This window comes from Gymnoscopelus braueri, assembly GCF_963280865.1.
Source record: "Gymnoscopelus braueri genome assembly, chromosome: 8".
In the NCBI taxonomy this organism is placed as follows: Eukaryota; Metazoa; Chordata; class Actinopteri; order Myctophiformes; family Myctophidae; genus Gymnoscopelus; species Gymnoscopelus braueri.
This window is the reverse complement of record NC_137609.1, coordinates 25,484,391-25,506,612: the sequence shown is the minus strand read 5'-3', so window position 1 is coordinate 25,506,612 and position 22,222 is coordinate 25,484,391. Positions and strand designations below refer to the sequence as shown.

Genomic DNA, 22,222 nt, shown 5'->3' with positions numbered 1-22,222 from the left:
GAATAAGATTTGTTTTGGATGCTACCTGATATACATCTGCATAATCCATTATTGGTAAGATGAGTTGAAGTATAAGTTTCTTTCTAACAGAAAATGTAAGATAGTTTCTGGAACGGTAGAGAATACCAATACTGAGAATTTTTTTCCTCACAAAATTTAGAGCGACGCCCCTCTGCACTCTGATTGGTTAGGAGATAACAAGGTTCACTCCCACTCCGAAACCACCGTTCCAGCATGGTTCCCCCAGCCTTTTTTCTTTTGTAACAAAAAAAAAGGCATGGGTTTCCGAGGCTACTGTGACATAAACTCTGTGAATGATCTCTCGTCATCCTCCAACAGTCTCCGTGAGACAGAGATGTCACAGAAGAAGGTTTTCCTGGTTCTGGTGGCTGTCAGTATTGTCAGCCTCCTGCTGCAATATGGGGGTAACGGTCACCTGAGAAGGTGAGTGTCCACACTATGGGGGTCACTATGGGGGTCACTGTGGGGGTGAGTGACCATACCGCTCGCTCCCGCAACCAACAACATGTCATTCACACATGCAGACACACTGTAAAATCTTGGGTGTATAACTCTCACATTTAACCACTTTCAACCTGGCTAACTTAATTTGGTAATATCATTAGGCTATAAGTGGAAATTTCACAAATTTCCAAAAATACCCAAACTACAAGCTCACCTGTCACATTGTGACACGCTTGTAGATCTGTTTTTTTTGGTATTCACCATATGACAAAGTATATAATATGGCTTATGTGGTTAAATGCACACCCAGGATTCTACTGTTTACACACGCACGCACGCACGCACGCACGCACGCACACACGCACACACGCACACACACACACACACACACACACACACACACACACACACACACACACACACACACACTCCTCCAAATTGAGCGGCTTCCTATAATAGCTGATATTGAGCAGTACCTTGCTAACTGTTTTGGCCATCCTTTTGGAGAACAAAACAACTTGTGCACGTGCCCTAGGCTACCAAAGATAAAAAACAATAGTTTTCATCTGTAGCTTAGCTGTGAGTTAGCCCGACCCGACGTTTTCGGGCCGAGCCGGGCCTCAAAAGTATGTTAATTGGTCGGGCCGAGGCGAGCCTCGGGCTCCATGAAAAAAATTATAATAATAACAATAATATATTTTGCATATTTTTTTTGTTCTGTTCTGTCTGAATGTGTATTTATCTATTATGAACATGGCGCTGACGGCGCTGACTGACTGGCGTTAACTTGCACTGTGCTGCTCACGCTCAGGGCTCAGGCAGCAGAGTGAGAGAGAGTTAAAAAAAAAACGTGTTACGAACGTTCCGGTGGTAACCAGAACGCTCGCCCCAAAACACACTCGCGCCCCCATTCATTTCATGGACAGAGGCCACCGGATTAGACCTGGGGCGAGTGTGTTTTGGGACGAGCGTTTCTTGTATTCAATAGAGTACAGAAGTCCTGACGTCACTCGTTCATCCCCAGGTTCGTAAAGTATTTTCGCTATGGAGAATAACATTGGGTCATCATAGAATCGTCTCATATAAGAATTGTGGTCCAAAAATAAACAAACTGTCTCGGCGATATTGTCAGGGAGGAGGTTCTGTATCGTTTATGATAGTCAGTCACTTATATTTGATACAGTCTGTTTCTGGCGAATATTTAACTAATTCGGCGGAAGTAACTTTAGCGTTTTCTCACCGTCAGTTGATGCTTCATATCCATAAGAGTAAAACCGCCGGGGTCATTTGTTTATTTTTGGAACACAGTTCTTATTTGACGCGATATTAAATACGTCTATGGGGATTCAGAATGGGGGTGGAAAACCGCGAACCAGGAAGACAAACCTAGGATGTGTAAATTACGTCAGACTTCGGTGCTCTATTCCAGCCACCATGACATGTGCCATGTGATTTCATTCACGGCTTGTTCACAAGTCGAATTTGGGGAAACAAAATAATTAGGAGCTCAAAAACATAATGAGAGGATACAAGAGATATCTGTGCAACAGCTGCAAAGTGTGCATATTTAAGCAAGAATGTTTAAATGTGGTATGTGGTCGCACTGTATTTTAATGACGTGACGCGCACGTCGCTTAACACCTACAACAGGTCACACAATGGACAATTGATATGCATCTAGGCTTATTCCTATGTTAATTTACCTGGCGTGAGTCGGGAGCCTTTGTAAACTTTGTTGAGGTGTGAATTTAAAGTAGTTTTAAATCGATGCGTGTGCCTGCACGTGCTCCTGGTCAAATAGGTTCCTGCTCGGTGTGCAAAGCCGTCCCATGCAGAGCTGGTCCAGCCAATAGGCAGAGTAGGCAATTGCCTAGGGCTTCATTAGGCCGGGGGGGCGCCCACCAAGCCAAGATTTACGTTTTTTTATTATTATATATAATAGAAAAATATACATATTTGGGCCTGATTCACTAAGTTGTTCGTAAATAGTGCCTAAATAAAGTGACTAAAGCGGTGCGTATTTTCGCTAAGCACAAACGGACGTGTAAATCTCTGATATGTGTGTATCGCCGGTCTTCCTCATTTTTCAGTCAGAGGCACGTTCACGTGGAGAATGATTTGCATTGCTCCATGTCCCATTTAGGACCATAAAAGTCAACCGGAAACTGACGGAATACATCAATACTCTTCAAAAGGGACAGATCTACAAGCTGACAAAGCGGCGCGACGCACCGCATGACCAGGGGCCAGGCCGGACTTACCGTTGGGCTAGGGTGGGCTGCAGCCCAGGGGCCCCAAACTGGGGGGGCCTCCGAATTTTTGGTGAAAAAAAACAAACACTTAAAAAAAAAATATGATCAAATTGTAAAGTATTGCAATCCAATTCAAGTGAGATTTGTGTTTAGTTATTGTATATTTAGTTGTTTATAAAACATTGAGAGCTTCTGCTCTGCTATCCACACAGACAGTGCCTGTGGTGGCTGTCAAAGTCTGATCCGGTCTATAGCCCGCCTGCTGTATCCAGTATTTTCCACACACACACACACACACACACACACACACACACACACACACACACACACACACACACACACACACACACACACACACACACACACACACACACACACACACACACACATAATGCATCCATTCTACTACATACTACTCCACCGAATTAACCAAATTAAAGTAACAAAAACCCGAAATAAAGGGGGAAAAAACGCAAGAAAATATTTTCGCGCGAGCATGAGTGCATGCGTGCCAGGGGGGCCTAAAAAATTGCGCATGACAAATTGTAGATCAGCGCAAGCGAGTCCCTCACACGATTAAACGTTTATACAGTAAATAGCAGACTCTCACGTGCAATGAAAAGAATAAGAAGTTTGTTCACAGTTTAACCTCACGATTCCTATAATAAAACTTGGAATGGATATTAAATTGTTATGTCCCCATCTAGGGGAAAAAGAGATGCAACATAAAGTGGGTGTGAAACCCGTTTTTATTTAGAACTTAATATATATTATAGTGTCCGACCGATATATCGGTCACCGATCATATAGTATCGGTGAAATTTCTCCCCGATATGAAAAAAAAGAAAAAGTTTGAAACAGCAACACACATGTCAGAAAGATGCCTTGTAACGACCAGACCGAAGGATGGAACTGTGGTTGTTGCTGGACCGAAGGATGGAACTGTGGTTGTTGTTGAACATATTGTAGATAGGATAGGCTTGAACAATAATTTTCGGACTTAATCCATTATTTAAATGAATAAGTTTGCTACGTTTCTTTTCAACCAGAGCCATGGCAGAGCAGAGCAGCAGCAACCCATTTTATGCTATGCTTTGTCATAGAAGAGCGTTGTACCAAAAATAGCATATCTACAAGCTCACAACGTGTCCATCCATGAGGCAAAGTGCAGTTGTAGATCTGCTATGGCTGTACCAGCTGATTTGGGTTTAGACCAATCAGAACGCACAGCTGGCTCTCACAGCCTCGTGTTAGTTAACCCTTTAATAGCTGATTGTTGTCAAGGCTGCAACACATAACACATAACAGCATTTTAAAGATAAATGCTTGTTTGTATTGGATGAAAAAAATATGATATTTCACCGGCAAATAATCGAATATTCGACTATTAGGTCGAATAAGTCGAGTGCTAAAAATCACTATCCGTGAATGCCCTACAATACTGTAATACAGAAATACTCTGTTACAAGTAAAAGTACAGAATAGAAAAAATACTTCAGTAAAAGTACAAAAGTTTTGGTATCAAAATGTACTGTACAAAGTAGAAAGTACTACTCATTATGCAGAATGTCCTGTTTCACAAGTTTTCAAATGTATAAAAATCTTTTCAAATGGCCGAAATTTATTTAGGGCTGAAGTGGTTAATGTGTGTTTTGTTTATAATATTCTAAATCTTAATCTACAAAGTAACTAGTAACTAAAGTTTTCAAATAATTTTAGTGGAGTAGAAGTAATAGTGTTGAAAATTGTAAATACTCCATTGAAGTAAAAATACCTCAACATTTTACTTAAAATGTTACTTAAGTACAGTACTTGAGTAAATGTAAAAAAAACAAAAACAGAAAAGGCCTGTTTTCATTCCAGCTAATAAAATTCACAATATCGGTTGCATATCGGTTATCGGTGAAAACCGATATGCAAACCTCTCTAAAATCGGTTATCGGTATCGGTCACAAAAATCCATATCGGTCGGACACCAATATATTTACACAAACTTAAATAGACTTTAACGTGTGTGCAGGCAGGGGTGATTGCCTCCATAAGATAAATCATAAGCATGATACGTTTGACATTTCAAATCCGTTTCAATATGCAAATAACTCGACCTGTATTGTTAGAAGGATGCATTCCATATAATTTAAGTGCTGCATTCATCGATAGGTATGTGCAGAAACCGGTTTATTAGTTTCATGGTAAAGCAAAGTAGAACATGACGCAAACATGCACATGCAACGGCCATGTGCCATGTGAATGGCACATGGCTGTTGCATGTGCATGCTTGCGTCATGTTCTACTTTGCTTTGATTCATTTCTTTGATAAGACTTTCAGAGGAGATAATAAAACACCTTTCTATCTACTCAGATAACGCCCAATACAAATTCACTAATATTAATATATAATAGTTTTGTTTTAAATGTTCTAGCCATACAGTCTTACGCAAACGTTAAAATGTAAATTAGATAGCATTTTATTTAGACAGATGTCAGTTCATTGTTGACCTGGCTGGCATCCTGAGTGTGTGTATAGTTTCAATGTACATAATTTTTTAATTTTTTTATATTATTATAATGTTTAGACTGATGATAGGTTATTTCATTGGTTTATCTATGATCCTAGATTACTGAGGCACTACACTATGCATTTGATGTATTACCTCGAGTTTATCGTGCTTACTGTAAATCACTTCGCTAAATGCCAAAAAAAAATGTAAATTGTAATTTGGCTTTTGTAATTTACACGGTGTCCTAGTTATTTGATATGTTTGACATTTCAAATCCGTTTCAATATGCAAATAACTCAACCTGTATTGTTAGAAGGATGCATTCCAGAGAATTTAAGGAGTGCTGCATTCATCCCTAGATATGTGCAGAAACCGGTTTATTAGTTTCACGGTACAGCAAAGTATTAGCCTCGCGTGGCCAGACAATATCACACGACACACTGCGTGGATATTAGTCTGGTCCCTATCTACGATAGATATTTTTCCAAGGGGCGGTTACAAAAAGATCCAAACGGACTCTATTGGTTAGACCTAAACCAATCAGAGCAGTGCTTCCGTGTTCACGAACCAATCAGAGCAGTGCTTCCTTGTACGTCATTGCTCCAAATAAGGTGATAAGCCCGCCCACATTTGGATACCGGGCCCTGGTTGGTTCCACACCACTGCGGAGGGAGAGAAATGGAATCTCTATGGAGGGGGGCCAGACCTAATCTGCCGACGGCTAAAGTGCGATGCGATTTTGCAAAGGCAGATTCGTCTGGAACCAGGCTAGCAAAGTATAACATGACACGAATATGCGTGCACAATGCACATGCAACAGCCACGTGAATGGCAACAACGTGCAGCACAGCACGTAAATTACATTTCTCTCTCTCTCTCTCTCTCTCTCTACTCAGATAACGCCCAACGCAAATTCATTCATAATTTTTTTATTTTTTTATATTACTATAATGTTTAGACTGATGATCGGTTATTGGTTTATCTATGCTGAGGCACTACAGACTACACTATGCATTTGATATATTACCTCGAGTTTATCTCGCTTACTGTAAATCACGTCTGCTAAATGGCAAAATTGTAGATTGTAATTTGGCTTTTGTAATTTACACGATGTCCTAGTTATTTGTGTTTGTGAAATAGCCTTATTTATTATTAAATAATAGGGTAAAATCCTGCCTAGGGCACCAGATTCCTCAGAGCCAGCACTGGTCCCATGAGCATGAGCGGTCCCATTTAACTTCATTTAAATCAGCACAGTGTAAGCACAGTGTAAGTTAACGTCAGTCAGCGCCGTCAGCGCCATCTTCTTCATAATTCCCCCTCTGGGTTTTTCGGGCTTTCGGGCCTAACATGATGGTAATAGTCGGGTTCGGGCCGAGCCTCGGGCCGGCCCAGTTGGGCCCAGTTAGGGCCGAGCCTTAATTTTCAGGCCCGTTGAGAACTCTAGCTGTGAGATGGTCTGCTCTAGCTGATGATATTTTAAAGAAATGTTAGAGAACACAGAATCATCAACACAGGCTAAACATGTGCACTGACATGCTCGGCTTCACAGTAGAATGCTTATACAGCATATAGAGCATGATGGAGGACCTGATAATAGAAGAGATATCTTTTGATATCAAATCCACTATTCTGTCATGCCTACTTATGTAGAGTCCCCTCCCTGTATACATGGAACCCATTTAAGATGTGGGACATGGTTTCAGCTATTTCAGCTATTTGTTCATGACCATACAGAGAGGAGCATGATTGCCTGGAAACCATGATGGAGAGGTTAAGTTTAGATGGTAAAACCTGCAACCTCGCTTTCAGAGTAAATCTTTGAATATATCTATTTTTTTAAAGCGAACATTTTTAACTCAAATCGTTGCTTCTGGGGGGTCCCTGTAACAAAATATTTGATGGGGGGTCCGCGGGCAAATGCATACAATTTTGGGGATCCTTAACATGAAATGAATTGAGAACCACTGACATAATGTAGAAACATATTTTTTTCAGAAAACTCTCATAGGATTTAGAAGACATTTGTAGAGTCGGGTCCGCAGGTCTTAATGGATTAATTAAATGTAAATCTCCCTCCAGGACGATGGAGGCCTTCCACCTGGGCTTCTTTGCGCCGTGCTCCCACCCATCCCCGGGCCTGAAGCCCAAACACACCAACGTGGCTTTCCTGAAGACCCACAAGACTGGCAGCAGCACCGTGCAGAACCTGCTGTTCCGCTTTGCCGAGCGCCACAACCTGACAGTGGCGCTCCCCATAGAGGCGTGTGAACACATGTTCTGCTACCCACAGTCCTTCAGCACCCGCTTCGTCCACCCAGGCACCCTGCCGGCCAACATCATGGCCAGTCACATGCGCTTCAACCCCACTGAGGTGCTGAACTTTGAACTGTGCTTTAACCAGTGGTGTAAAGTAACTAAGTACATTTACTCAAGTACTTTACTTAAGTACACTTTTACTTTACTGGAGTATTTCCCATTTTCAATACTTTTACTTCTAACCTACTCTGCTACCTCTCAGATGCAAATATTTTACTTTACTACACTACAATTATTTGAAAACGTAGTTACTAGTTACTTTGCAGATATGAATTGTTATTTTATAAAGCACACATTAACCACTTATAGCCCTATTTTATACATAGGCTATTTGAAAATAGCACAATCTACAAGCTCACAACGCGTCGCATCGTGACACGTTGTGAGCTTGTAGGTCTGCTATTTTCAAACATTTTAGTACTTTTACTTTTGGTACTTTAAGTATATTTTGATGCCAATACTTTTGTACTTCTACTCAGTACTTCTACTCAAGTAACATTTTGAACACAGGCCTTTTACCTGCAACAGAGTATTTCTACATTGTGGTATTGATACTTTTACTTAAGTAAAAAATATCAGTACTTTTTCCACCACTGGCTTTAACACACGCATCACGGAGCAGTCGGCCCACGGTTTTTTTTAGATGATGAAGTCAATAAACCTTGCTCAGGAAGCTCCCAGAAGGTTCCCCTTCCCTGACATTTTCCAAATATTCCATTCAAGCACACTCATATATAAATTTAAATTGTTTTAATTTTTCAATCTGATTTTTTTTCTAAAAACGAAATATGGTTGATACAATTCCGTACGTTTAGTTACGGGACTTTATCCCCTTGTGCAATTCAGATGACCGTCTAATCTCTTGCTGTACTTGGTCGCTGCGCAATGAAAATGGCGAACTCTCTCTCTAAATAAACACTAAAATGTTCTAAAGAAAACTCCAACCCAAACGCCTAACTCCAACTCCTATAAATAGGTGTGTCACTTCAAAAAGCCATTTATGTTTTTTGAAGTGAGGTAAGACAGGATCAATCAGTCTTGATTGGAACAGTACCTTCCAGTACAAATCACCCGTCCGTGCGTGCGTGTGTCCCTCTGAGAACACCTAACATTGGTCAAGCAAAGGCGCAGAAGGCCAAAGCTAAGAAAGCATACTCATCTACAACAGTAACACAGAAGAGGACTATAGAGTTGAATTGATCCCACAACAAGGCCGAAGTCTTAATACTGTAACAATTGGCCACCTTGATCAAATACATTATGTAGCACTAGAGAAAACTGACATAGATCAAACACACCAATCAACTGCTGAAACTGTTCAAGACAATGAAGATGAAGAAGACAGACAAGCATTTGAACAAACCAGTCAATTACGACGACTCCCATATGACACATTGCTTCAAGAAGAACATTCTTTAGATGCAGACACTACATATTCAGTCGCCCCTGCAGAACACCAAAAACCACGCGCATTCTACCAAGACGACCCGTTCTACCAAGACGACCTGTGCTATTAAAATAGCACGGGTCTGCTGGCGGAGACTTGTGCTCCGAGGAGCACATTTTCTAGTTATAATGATATTTTTGTATCAGGTGTGCACAGTGGCAGGCAAAGTTTGTGTTGTGTAAACACCTGTGGTTTTGCTGTACATATGAAGATAAAACTTCTTGTATCTTGCAGGTGCGGAGGCTCATGCCGAACAACACCGCCTACATCACCATTCTCCGAGAGCCGGGCTCCATGTTTGAGTCGTTGTTCACTTATTTCAAAGAGCAGTGTCAGAGTTTCAAGAAGGTTCCCAACGGATCCTTGGAAGCCTTTTTGGAGGAACCCCTTCGGTACTACCACCCAGACGAAAGATTCGTGGCTGCCCGCAACCCCCTGACGTTCGACCTGGGCGGTGACAAGGACTGGCCGGCGACAGACGCGGCATACGTCCGTGACTTCGTGGCCGAGGTGGATCGCTCCTTCTCCCTGGTTATGATCGCGGAGTACTTTGACGAGTCGCTGGTTCTCCTCCGCCACCTGCTGTCCTGGGACCTGGACGACGTTCTGTACGTCAAGCTTAACATGCGCGCAGCCGGCTCCAAGCGGAGCGTCGCACCAGGCCTCCCCGCCAAGATCCGAGCCTGGAACTCCCTGGACGCACGGCTCTACGACCACTTCAACGCCTCGCTTTGGCGGAAGCTGGCGGCCCTCGGCCCGGCATGCGTTGCGAAGGAGTTGCTTCTCCTGCAACGGGCCAAGGAGAGGCTGATGCAGAGCTGCTTCGGAGGCCGGATGCCGCAGCTCCGCACGGCAAAGCAGATCAAGAACAAGGAGCTGCGGCCCTGGCAGCCCAGCGCCGACGTGGACATCATGGGCTACGACCTGCAGCCTAACGTCAGCCATGGGTCGTCCAGCCAGGTACAGGAACTCTGCCTCAAGCTGATCATGCCAGAGGTTCCAATGTCCATACACAAAGGCTCTCCTAAGATCTCAGAATAAACCATAATACACACATTTCTGGAGCTGGACTTGAACCTCCACCTGTGCAACCGTATATCAAGAGGCAGGACCTCCATTTGATTATAATTTTTTTTTTTCTATCTCTGGGTCCCCAGTTTTTACACTGTAAAATCCTCAGTTTTAATTTAACTCTGAGAATGTATAAATTGAATCAAAATCCCATTTGGTTCCAGTAATACACTCTCTGAGTTATAGACCCATAAGGGTCCATTTGATTCCATTTAGCTGGAGACCCCCTGGAATCCGATCAAGGACCCCAGGCGTCCCCAGAGGGTTTTGTGCTTGTGCTTTTCAAAAATATGAATACATTGAATACATTTATTTTTTGAAACAACATTTTTAACTCAAGTCTTTGCTTCTGGGGGGGGGGGGTCCTGGAACAATATATTTTAATGGGAGTCGGCGGCAAAAAATATATCATTTTGGGGGCTTGTGATGCAGATGGGGACCCCCATCTCATAATATTTTGTTCCAGGGTTTTGTGAATAATCTTCCCATTTTGTGAATTTGTATATCTGCCGTCTCTCCGTATTTGTTCAAGACTGACATCATCAATATGACGTATTCAGCTCATATTCAGTTTTGAGATTTCTCATGTTCATGTTTGTTATAATGGCTAGAATAAAAAATAAAGGCAACAACAACAACAAGGTCTTATCTCTGTGATTCATCTGTCTTATATTCATATGTAAGTATGTATAACATTATGCCAGTAAATACTTTTCCTGAAAAACAAGCTATATTATTAAGCTGTATACTATATCAAGTCAAGTTATACTTAGTTTTTAACACATCATTAATAATGTAGTACTTTCAGATAAATACAATAGTTTCAGTCTAAGTTATACCCTGAATAGGAATCCATCGAATTTGACCCCAAACATAACATAACTAAGAAAGAAAATCGCTTATGATTTGAAGCATTTTGTTCCAAACGGACCTATCCTGCAAACTTTGGAAGCCAATGTTAGCCAATTAGGTAGATGGAATATGAAATATCGGACATATCCGTGTTGATCACATGACTATAGAGATACTGTGTACCGATTTCCGTGATTTTTGGACAGAAGTTTTGGAGCAAAAAATGTGTTGTAATAGCGCCACCATGTGGCTGATTTGAACATTTTCAAGTGGCATTTCTTCCTCGGCCTAGTGGGAATGTGCGTGCAAAGATTTCAAGGAAATCGCCCGCTGTGTTCATGATGTGAGGCATTTTGTTCAAAACGAACCAATCCTGCAAACTTTGGAAGTCAATCTTAGCCAATCAGGATGTAAAATGAAAAATCGGACAGATCTGTGTTGTTCACATGACTATAGAGATAAAATGTGTACCGATTTGCGTGATTTTTGGATAAAATCTGTGGGAGTAATATAAAAATCACACCCAGTGTGAAGTGGGCGGTGTGGTCACAGTGGTCATCACAGTGATGGAAGTTCACTTAAAGAAAAGTAATATTGTGGACAACCATTGTACACCCCTAACTTAAAAAAAACAATAAATGTGTTTTTTTTATTAAAGTGCATAGTCCTATTTATAGGGCTATGCACATGTGTCATGTTTCACTAGCCAATCACAGTCCTGAATAGACTGTGATTGGCCAATCACGGTGCAGGGTTAGGGGGGTACACTGGTGGCCAATCACAGCGCAGGGTTGGGGGGTGCAAATGTCCAAACCTCACATATAGGGGCGGTTTCACCGCCCAAAAAAATATGTTTTGCAAAAATAAGCCTCCTGGTGGGCGCAATAACCGGCCACCGGCAGAGGTTTGGCTTTGGCATGCAGGGAGTGTGTGTGCACAGTTTTGCAGGGCCAACAGTTCTGGAGATTAGCTGTTCACAGACAGACAGACAGACAGACAGACACACACACACACACACACACACACACACACACACACACACACACACACACACACACACACACACACACACACACACACACACACGCATGCGCGCGCGCGCACACACACACACACACACACACACACACACACACACACACACACACACACACACACACACACACACACACACACACACACACACACACACACATGGACAGGGTGCAAAACATACTCTCTCGCCACGCCTTTTGGCCTGGCGGAGACAATAGACAGTACATAATTATACAATGCAGTGACTCCATTTCCATGTAAGAACAATATGTTCATTTGATTGTGTATAGGTGAGCTACTAAGGGCTACAATATATACACTAAATTTGAATATTTTAACACAATCAAGTTGTCGCTCAAAGTTCACTTGTTTTTCTTAAAATAACTGTCTAGATAAAGTTAATCCAATTGATAGACTACTTTTTCTAGGACTCAATTAAACCAGCAGGGGGCGCTAGTTGTCACTTCCCGTGTTTATGGTTTCCATCAGGATTTCTATCCATATTTCCGGAGGTAGGAAGCAGTGTTGCCATGTCAGCTTATTATAAGCGATTTACAATCTGTATGAGAATTACGTGATTTGACTTTATTTATTCTTTTTATTTAAGGTATTGTTAATGTATTGTGTGGTTATGTACAGTCCTGTGATGCATGTATGTATTGCTGTTGTTGAAAAATCTATAAAAACAATTTAATAATAATTATTATAAGCGACTCTGGGCTTGCTTGTTTTTCTGTAAAGTTGCTTGTAAATATTGGTAAGGTGAGTGGTTCTCAAACATTTTCATGGTAAGGACGATGAATAGATGAATATGTATTTGAATATGTATCCGTGTATGTATACGTCCGTGGTGGCCGCCCCCTGGTCCAGAGCGTTTAGTGAGTTATTTTGTGCCAGAGACCCCCGTATCCAATTTGTGTGGTTAGAAATGTTTCAAAAATATTCTAAAATTCCCAAATGTGTAGATTGTGTAGATCAGCTATTTTCAAATCGCCGTCTCGCTTCTTTTGGTCATGTTTTCATAGACCCCCGGTTGCTTGTTTCTTTCGCAAAATCTGGCAACAATGAAAGGAGGAAGGAAACAAACACAACAACAAAGTTAGCAGCAAGCTAATGTTAAGGAAACGTAGCTCTCTCTCTGACCTAGCTAGCATTTCTTTGTAAACAAAAGGACATACTTGGACAACATTCTAATATTGAACAATTTGTTTGTGGTAAGTAGGCGAGCTGTAGAGACAAGGATGACAGTTTTCCACCGACCAACATTTTGACGATTTATCCAGCTAGAAAATGTAGCCAGCTAGCCCAACTTAACGTTAGCTAACTGTGTTAATCTGTTTCTTCACCTGCAGGGTGGATTCGCATTTCGCAACAAAAACAAGATTTTGTATCAGAGAATATATCAGCCCTTTCTTGGATAACGATATGTAAGAAATCTAATAACGTGGACAACTTACAATATCCGCGATATCTCCCGAGGGCGTTCAGGTGTGTAGCAGCTACATGTGTTTTTGTTTACTGTTTTGTTTTCGAGACGGTGCTGGAGTGTCGTGAATACAAAATACTGTTTTTAAAACGGGTTTAAAACGAAATGATGTTGTTGTAGAAATATTTACTGGTGACAGATGAAAGTTAAACGGGAGCATGCCATAATTTCATGTTCAATATGGGCACACAACCTCAATAATCTGGTTTTCCTCAACATGGTTTGTTCTCGCCCCAAGCATCAAAGGGTGTAGGCAATTTTGCTAGATTTTGCGAGAGAAATAAGCAACCATGGTTTATGAAAACAAGCCCAAAAGAAGCGACTATGGGCCACATGAGCACTTTAACCCTAAGTACATCATTGGCTATTTTCAAAGAAAAGTCTTGAAAAAAAGTTAACATTTTGGAATATTTTCAAATCCACACAAATCTTGTTTGGGGGTCTCTGGCACTAATATTTTCAGAAGGGGGGGGGGGGGGGGGTTCTGCGGACAAATACATACTAATTTGGGGGTCCTCAACATGAAAATGTTTGAGAACCACTGATTTAAACAACGTTTAGGAAAGTCCAAATAACAAGCGACTAAACAGCAAAACAAGCCCAAAGTCGCTTATAATAAGCAGACATATTGGCAACACACTCAGTGTGTAAACTTCATTGTTTACAAGGTGTGGTAACTTTGTTTAGTCAAATTGGTAACTTCTTAACCACTCCCATGAATCCTAAACATGAGCACGCCTGAGCATGCATTGTTTGTTGAAGTTGTGCAATATTAAGTATGACTGTTTTAAGGTTGAAAATGCAAAAGCCTATGTTTATTCTTTACATAGTTGGACATTTTTGCATCCTAAACGGTCACTGGTATATGGGGTGTGTTTCATACAACAGCCACTAATAAATAAGTAATTGTGTCAAAGGTAAACAATATTGTCTAGAGCTTGACAAAGTCATCTGCGTCTTTTGTCTTTTGAAACCCTGGCAGCCACTGTCAAGAAATTGTTAATTAATTAAAACTCATAGTACTGTCTCTTATTAATCATCCCTTTGCTCAGAGATACCTCTCTTATATAATTGCATCCTTCTTCACAGTTAAGTGCAACCACCAGTGAGCAAGGATGGTGTGGTGCATGGGAGCTCGATTGAGTGTCCTAACACTGGCCTTGTGCTGCACACTGGCACCCTCACCCACACATGCCTATATCTACGCGGTGAGTAATCTCATATATATATATACGCTGCATTACCTTTATTTCCAATTAGAATTAAACACATTTGTTTTCTGGCATAATTACATAATTAGTACTTTTTTCTTTTCTTTCTTTCAGCATTATAGCAATATGACCTCTATGTTGTTTGAGGACCTTCCTGCTTTGTTTGGATCTGCGCTCCCCAAAGAGGGACTTATGGTAGGAGTGGAGAAATGGAGAAACTAAGAAATAAACACACAGAAAGCATTTGGCATATGATATGTCATATAAATATAATTGTTTTCATTGTCATTGTGTCCTAAAGGGTTTGTTGGTGGAATCTCGTCCACTTAATGGCTGCACAGCAATAGAACCTCCACCTCCACTGCCACCAACTAGTGCTGCCAATGTTACTAAATTCATAGCTCTCATCAGACGCTACGATTGCAATTTTGACATAAAGGTCAGTCATAAGTGTGGTGAAATTCTGCTTAACCCATTAAGACCTGAGGCCCCCATCTCAAATTATTTAGTTCCAGGGACCCTCCGATCTAAGCAAAGATTTGAGTTACAAATGTTCATACAAGCGCTATGAGCTTGTAGATCTGCTATTTTTGAATAGCCAAAGAAATCTAAAATGACACAGATGCGTCCCCGGTCTTAATGGGTTAAATACTTTGCATATTATACAACTTACACTGGAATAACACTATGGCTTATTTTTCAGGTACTTAATGCACAGCAGGCTGGATTCAGTGCTGCAATTGTTCACAACATGTATTCGGACACTCTGCTTAGTATGAACTTCAGCAACGGTTAGGCTTCTTTCTAAAAGTTTTGACAATACTTTTTCCTGGAATAAGATAACTGCTACCATTTAAGTTCTGTCTAATGGTTTTATAACCACTCTTTTTTTTCCTGGATTTGTTTGCAGACACCATTGCAGAGACTATTTTCATTCCCTCAGTATTTACCAGCTTCTATGCCTCCCAAATTCTCAGGAACTTCATCATTCCGGAACCAGGGTAAGTGAAAGTCCTACTGTAAAACGAGTAAAATCACACAATCTGATTAGTTGATAGGTGTTCGTATAATTACCATATACCATGGCTATGGAGTCTAATATCTTAGTACAGTTCTGTATCACTTTGCGACCTACGTAAAAACGTTATCATGTGGATCTCGGGATTCACATGGGAACTGATGACTCCATTGTGGATCTCAGACTTCATGTGGCAAGCCTGTGACATCAGTCATCTATGATGTCAGTCGTTATATCGATATCATATGACTCAAAATGTTGTCACGGTTTCAGCTCGGTCAGAGCCCCTTTGACTTCCATTATAAAAGTAAAGCTTCATAAATATACAAAATGTATGAGGAAAAATAATAATTGTGAAGGTACTTCTGTGGCCTACTGGCCACACCCGGTCAAACGGTTTGTTTGAGGGATTAACTCCGGACAGACAGACCCTCTTCTAGATGGCCAGACTCCTGCAGAGCTACGCAGTAAGAATATCAGGCTACTTACTGTAGGTCAAGGTGAATCAAGGGAGTGTGAAGTGAACACTGTCAAGCAAATGAAAAGGGCCAGCAAATGCTTGGATGACTGGCTTCAGGAAAAGGGTGTTTTAAATCTTCAAACTGCATCAAAGATGTGATTTAGTGACATTTTGCAGGATTTCTATAACAGCAAAGGATAATAGGCAGAGCTGTACAATGAGACTGACAAACTTTTAGCAACCGCTTTGTACAAGCAGTTGGGAACTACTTTTGATTCTGACGCGTGTATGCTTTTTCATGTTTCCAATTTTGATAACGGTTTTATATTCAAGTTATAGCACACTCCAGGCCATGGTATCATATCACAGCTAGAACACCTCCCCCCCTTAGCTGTAATGACACAATACTGTATCGTGGCTTGCAGTGATTTATTGCTTAATTACATTCTAGTAAAACATTGTTATTATGATTGACATTGGAATGCTTAATTTATATTTATCCTTTCAAAATGTGTTCAAATCAAAACACAAGCAAATAATGCATTTTGGTTTTTTGAAATTCTAAGTAGTTTTGAAGTGATGTCCCTGTCCAAACCTGATGGTTGTCTATTTGGTGTGCAGGGCCTATGTGATTCTCAAGCCAGAGTTTGCTTTTCCACTCTCATACTATCTCATTCCGTTCACTGGAGTGGTTGGCATGATCATTCTTGTGATGGTTGTCATCTTGGTAAGTTTAATTTTTTCACTGTGGGACTGAGCAATTAACAAAAAAATTATATAGATAGATATATTTTTAAATGTCTTAACTCATTCACTGCCTAGAACCGAACGACTAAAACGACTTTTGTCCTTTAAGTCCCCACTGCCAAGAACGACTAAAACGACTTTTAATTTTTTCAAAAAAAAAAAAAATCTTTTTTTTCTTTTTTTTTTTTTTCTTATTTATTTATTTAATTTTTAACCTAAAGACCAAGGAGATATGATTTGTTGAAGATCTAAACTCCAATCCACTTCCTTGTTAACTTAAAACTTAAACATTTTGTATCTCGGCTCCTGAGTACTTTTTTTTTTAAATTAAAAATCTCTGGCAGTGGGCAAACGCAAAAAAAAAAAGTTCTGGCAGTGAATGAGTTAATATATCAACAAATTAACCCTAAAAATTGTAAGAATTTTTTATTTAGATTTTATTTAATCAACAAAGTCGATTATTCTGATTAACCAGTGTATTATACAGTAATTTGTTGTACAATGGTGGCGTGCAAAAATAGTTAATAGAGACTATCTACAAGCTCACAACGTGTCGCAGCTTGTAGATCTGCTATTTTACCTTTTTTTTAATTACCGTTCATTAATTGTAATTGAGGCAAAAGTTTGAAATAATTGTGATATTGATTTGAAGTTGTATCACCCACTACAAAAAGTATTTTTGTTAGGGCATGGCTGTATGGCTTTGTTTTTGGGACACTTTAGTATTAAAAATAAGATTTGTTTGATTCAGTGGACAAACTTCTGTTCCCAAAATTTAATGTGACAACTTTTATCATCATTGAAAAATTTCGTTGGCCACTGTCATTTTGGCATTGTCATCATGGCATCAATAACATGTCTTCTGTCTTCACATGGTTCAGGTTATACGTTGTGTACAGTACAGAAAAAGAATGAGGAAAAACCGTCTATCGAAGGATCAACTGAAGCGGATACCAATCCATAAGTTTAATAAAGGTGACAAGAAAGTGCTGTATATTTAATTACTCCCTGGCTGTACCCTGATCAGGCATCTCAAAACAATGTAACTTCACTACGCTAAAAACAACTTTTTTTGCAAGACAATTATTGCATTGAGTAATGCATTCCAGATAGTTGCTCTTTGACTCCACAACGAGTTTTCCACAAGGGTTATCTTACTATCTCATGTTAAAGAATTCTCTTTAGGTCATCCACTGTATGTGATAAACGATGCATTCTCTCAGGAATGCAGGGAGACAGGAATTCTAAGTCTTGTAATATGCGTAAATAATAATAATAATAAATATTAATTTGCCAGTTCCATGAAATAATAATGATGTGATTTGTGAAATGCGGTAATACTTCATTTATAATTTGTCGTCTGGTAGGTGATGATTATGATGTCTGTGCCATCTGTCTGGATGAGTATGAAGAGGGAGATAAGCTGCGGGTTTTGCCTTGTTCACATGGTAATTTTGAAATTCCATCTGTATGCATGTTGTGTGTTCTCAGCTATGGGAGTTTAAGTACTTCTAGTAGAAAAACACTAAAACAAATAGTGCAAGATTTTATAACATGATGATCGATATTAATATATCGATAGTACGCTGTGATATGGTATTAGCCTGATTATCAGCCTGAAACTGCGTGGCGCTTCAGTCTGACATTGGCTCCAGCGTAGGCGATTACAAGGGGGAGGGGATTAGAGTTTCCCTAAACCAATCCTAAGGGATCCCCACGCCCACCTCCGACTCTCATTGGACAATACATTTTGTACCGGAGAAGTCCTGGGTTCCCATTTACAACTCCAGACCAAGAGGCAGTCCACTCAGAGAGTGGGCGGGGTCTATGGTATGGAACCAGGCTAATATGGTCTGGGATTTTGGTTCTTCTTAATATCTTTACATACGTAGCTTGTGATCATAAAAATAGGCAAAAGGGGGGCTATATTACATTTATTTGTGTCTGCAGCTAGGTTTATCCCACATTTCCCACAATTGTTATTTCTCTTTACAGCCTATCACTGCAAATGCGTAGATCCGTGGCTCACACTGACAAAGAAGACGTGTCCAGTGTGCAAACAGCGCGTCACACGGCACAACCCAGAAAGCTCGGAATCCGACTCTGAGGAGGACGTTGGACGAGGTGGGGAGGAGGACGGGGTGGAAGGCGAAGCAGACTCGGAGCGTACCCCACTCCTTCGCCCCTCCAACCCGGCATCGCCTACTGGTAGCCCAGGGGCCTACTCAGCCACCACCTCCACCACAGTAACCACTGCCCAGTGCCTAGCTTCCCCTGCTCACTGCGACTCCTCCATCCTGGGCTACGAAGGCTACTACTCCCCCCATGAGGAGGACACAGACTCAGAAACGGACGAGGTGGACGTAGAGGACAGCCCCCCCACCAATGATGACACTGCTCAGCTCATTGGTAGGGGTGAAGTGGGTGTCTGAGGGCTGAGATTAGATCACTTGGTCCTACTTGATAAGGGCTTTTCAGGCCGCATGGCATGGTGTTATCACACTACAGTTTAGAGGAGTCTATAGATTCGCGGTAAAGAAAACACTTGCCACTTTGGCTGGTAGTAACACTATTTGTTACCCCGATGTCCCAGGAGGCCTGTGTCTTTGTACTAAAACACAATCATTTAATTTAGCCAAGTCAAAGTTTTTGACTTATCTGCAGGCGCACACACTGGCACCAACAGTATGCCTCACTTCCCTTAATGCATGTACTTATTCCAAATTCACTCCACCTGACCTAACCACTAGTGTTGAACAAAATATATGGGCCACCATATGGTCTCAGTAATAATTCTGTAAAAGTGCTGTTCAAATAATGGATAGTAGGATTTGATGAAGCCTGGTGTTAAAGAGCAAATAGGTCGTGTAGCTAAACTGATTGTATTTTGTGGTGGTGAAGCTGTCAGGAAGAAATCAGTCAAGATTCTAAGGGAAACCTTATCTCTGTGTGTGGTATCTCTAAAGAGCTGATTCATTGTTCAATACTTGGAAGTAATTTTTTGTAATTCGCTGAATCAGCAGTTAGTAATGACAACATGCCAATGGAGAGGGAATGTTTGTCATCATAATCTTTTAATTACTTCAACTTTTTATCAACTTGTTTTAAGGCTACATTTCAGTTTTTATGAAATGTCTACGTTCTCTAATATGTGATCCCACAGTAAATGACACTCTGATAGAATATGACAAATATGTTGTATATTTCTGCTGCTTCTTTTACCTTGTAATGTGGTAAGTCTATAACATTTTATCTTAAGCTTTATCCGGTTTGTCAAGTTGAGCAAACTCAGGAATAATAGCACATATTAAAGGTCAGTTGGTGTGTAAATTAATCATGTAATGACAAATAGTGGGTTTTTAATCTCATAATGGTTATTTGTTTGTTCTTTAGCAATATAATGTGGATACTATTATGTCTTTCCATGTTTATACAGATTAACAGCTGTTGGAGACGAGGAAGTGTTTTAAAAAACTGTTTTTGCCTTACATTGAGATGGCTCTTCTTTTAACTGTAGTGTGCACTCTTCACATCAAACAGCAGGTGCCATTCAAGCTCCTGATAGCAATTTGATCTTTGATTTTAAGGTCACTATTTCACTTTAACTCATCTTCATGGATCAAATTATTTTTTTGTCTTGTTTTTTTCTTTTAATGAATTTGCATGACACACCATATATATGTACAGTATGTGTGCATATATTTGTATATACACACACACAGACACACACAATGTAGTGTGTATGTTTGGAATAGGAAGGGACATTACATTCTTCAAATTTCTCTTTTGAATAACTTAGGAACATGAGATAATATACCTACTGTATATCTCAAAATGAACTCCACATTTGCGCTGGTGGAAAGAGAGCGTGAAACTATTTGCTTAGTCCTAAATTGTTTCTGACACCAATACTGACACCAAAAATCAGTGAAGTTATGATGTTTGGTGTGAACCTGAGAGTTTGGGGAAGCTGACAGGCATGCAACCATTGCCTTAGTAATGAGTCAGTTCTGATAACCTATATGCTGTCCATTATTACTAACTGGCAAGTACTGAAAACCCAGGCAATAACCCTGCAACACGTCTCCAAATAGATATGCTGGCTATGTTGCCTGTTATAGGTAAAGTATATGGCTTTTGTTTTTTTCTTTGTTCCTGAAATGTAACTTTAGTGTTCATGTCATGGAGTGTTCCCAAAGCAAATAACGTTCACATATATATTGACTATATATTTACATGTGAGCTTTACTTTGTTTAGGTTTAAGCACTTGTTCAACAAAGGGCTTTAAGGAGGGGAACCAATGCCAGCGTATAACATTCCAGCTTTATTTCTTCGCTAATTATTGATACAATTTCCATGCATTGTAGAGTTGATCGAGACCTACGTTATACCACCCTAGTTCCACTCACTAGATGCTGCCTATCTGCAGTATGTCACACATGTCTTCTATACTGTACACCTTCATTGTTCCTAAAAGTCAACTGTTACCTTTTTGATGAATCATAAATGAACTGATCCCAAATTTACCAAATGTTTGTCTTTCCTTTTTTAAATTGGAATCCGCCTAAATCATAACTAAAATTTAAACAAATTGTTAATAAATATGTGTATATACAGTATACATAATTATTAAATAAATTAAGTGGTATTCAGGAGCCATATAGAAACGCTAAATAAAATAAGCGTATTGAAAAACGTTTTATAAATGTGAGATTTGTTTGTGTGAAATTAAATGTCGGATTATAATGAAATTGTGCTGTACAGTCCATTTGTGTGAAACAGAACCCAGACTAACACTTCATTATAACGTTATGCAGTGTATGTTACCCATAGAAAGTATTTGATGTATATTACAATACATTATAGATATGCTGTAAACAAACACAGCCAAGATACACAAATACCCTCATCTGTAGAATACAAGCAAAAAACTAAAAAGAACAAAACCATTATACAATAAGTAAAAAAAAGTAATTGTATTTATACAAATTCTCATATACCCATTTAGAAGGAAAAAAATTCCCATTTTGCAAATGGTTGAAGATATTGCTGATAACTTATAGCAGTTTTTAACATCCTCTTCACAAATGCTTCCACCAAGTCTGGGTTTAGTTTGATAACTGGCCACAGTTAGATTCATTAAACATGGCCTACCCTAGCACATACTGCACAGTCTGTATGTAAACCCTCTTCCGCCACCTATTCACATTTTCCAGTTTACACACACACACACACACACACACACACACAGCCAATTGTATGGCAAAGTATAAATTAACTAATTAGAGCTGCATCCACCAGTACTCTGCTATTACAGTATGACATCCAAAGTGAACAAAAGCTCTAAGTGCATGCAT

General features: G+C 40.1%; 1 protein-coding gene and 1 pseudogene across 3 annotated transcripts; both read left to right on the top strand.

The window, feature by feature from the left end:
- The first annotated feature begins 355 nt into the window (after nucleotides 1-355).
- LOC308090733 (galactose-3-O-sulfotransferase 3-like) lies at nucleotides 356-10,032 on the top strand (annotated as a pseudogene). The gene is made up of 3 exons: nucleotides 356-444; nucleotides 7,301-7,592; nucleotides 9,219-10,032. The product of its transcript is annotated as a galactose-3-O-sulfotransferase 3-like (transcript).
- A 2,982-nt stretch (nucleotides 10,033-13,014) lies between these two features.
- On the top strand, nucleotides 13,015-21,616 carry rnf167 (ring finger protein 167). 2 transcript variants are annotated; one of them, XM_080436506.1, is made up of 11 exons: nucleotides 13,015-13,156; nucleotides 13,295-13,430; nucleotides 14,518-14,636; nucleotides 14,754-14,834; nucleotides 14,941-15,078; nucleotides 15,343-15,430; nucleotides 15,550-15,640; nucleotides 16,739-16,844; nucleotides 17,746-17,839; nucleotides 18,232-18,312; nucleotides 18,860-21,616. In XM_080436506.1, exons 3-11 carry the CDS (start codon nucleotides 14,544-14,546, stop codon nucleotides 19,294-19,296), a joined length of 1,209 nt encoding a protein of 402 aa, XP_080292632.1. In that variant the 5' UTR covers nucleotides 13,015-13,156; nucleotides 13,295-13,430; nucleotides 14,518-14,543; the 3' UTR covers nucleotides 19,297-21,616. The 2 variants fall into 2 exon arrangements, with proteins under 2 accessions (XP_080292632.1, XP_080292633.1); XM_080436507.1 differs by lacking the exon at nucleotides 13,295-13,430 and having other exon boundaries at nucleotides 13,015-13,160; nucleotides 14,523-14,636.
- Nucleotides 21,617-22,222: the final 606 nt, after the last annotated feature.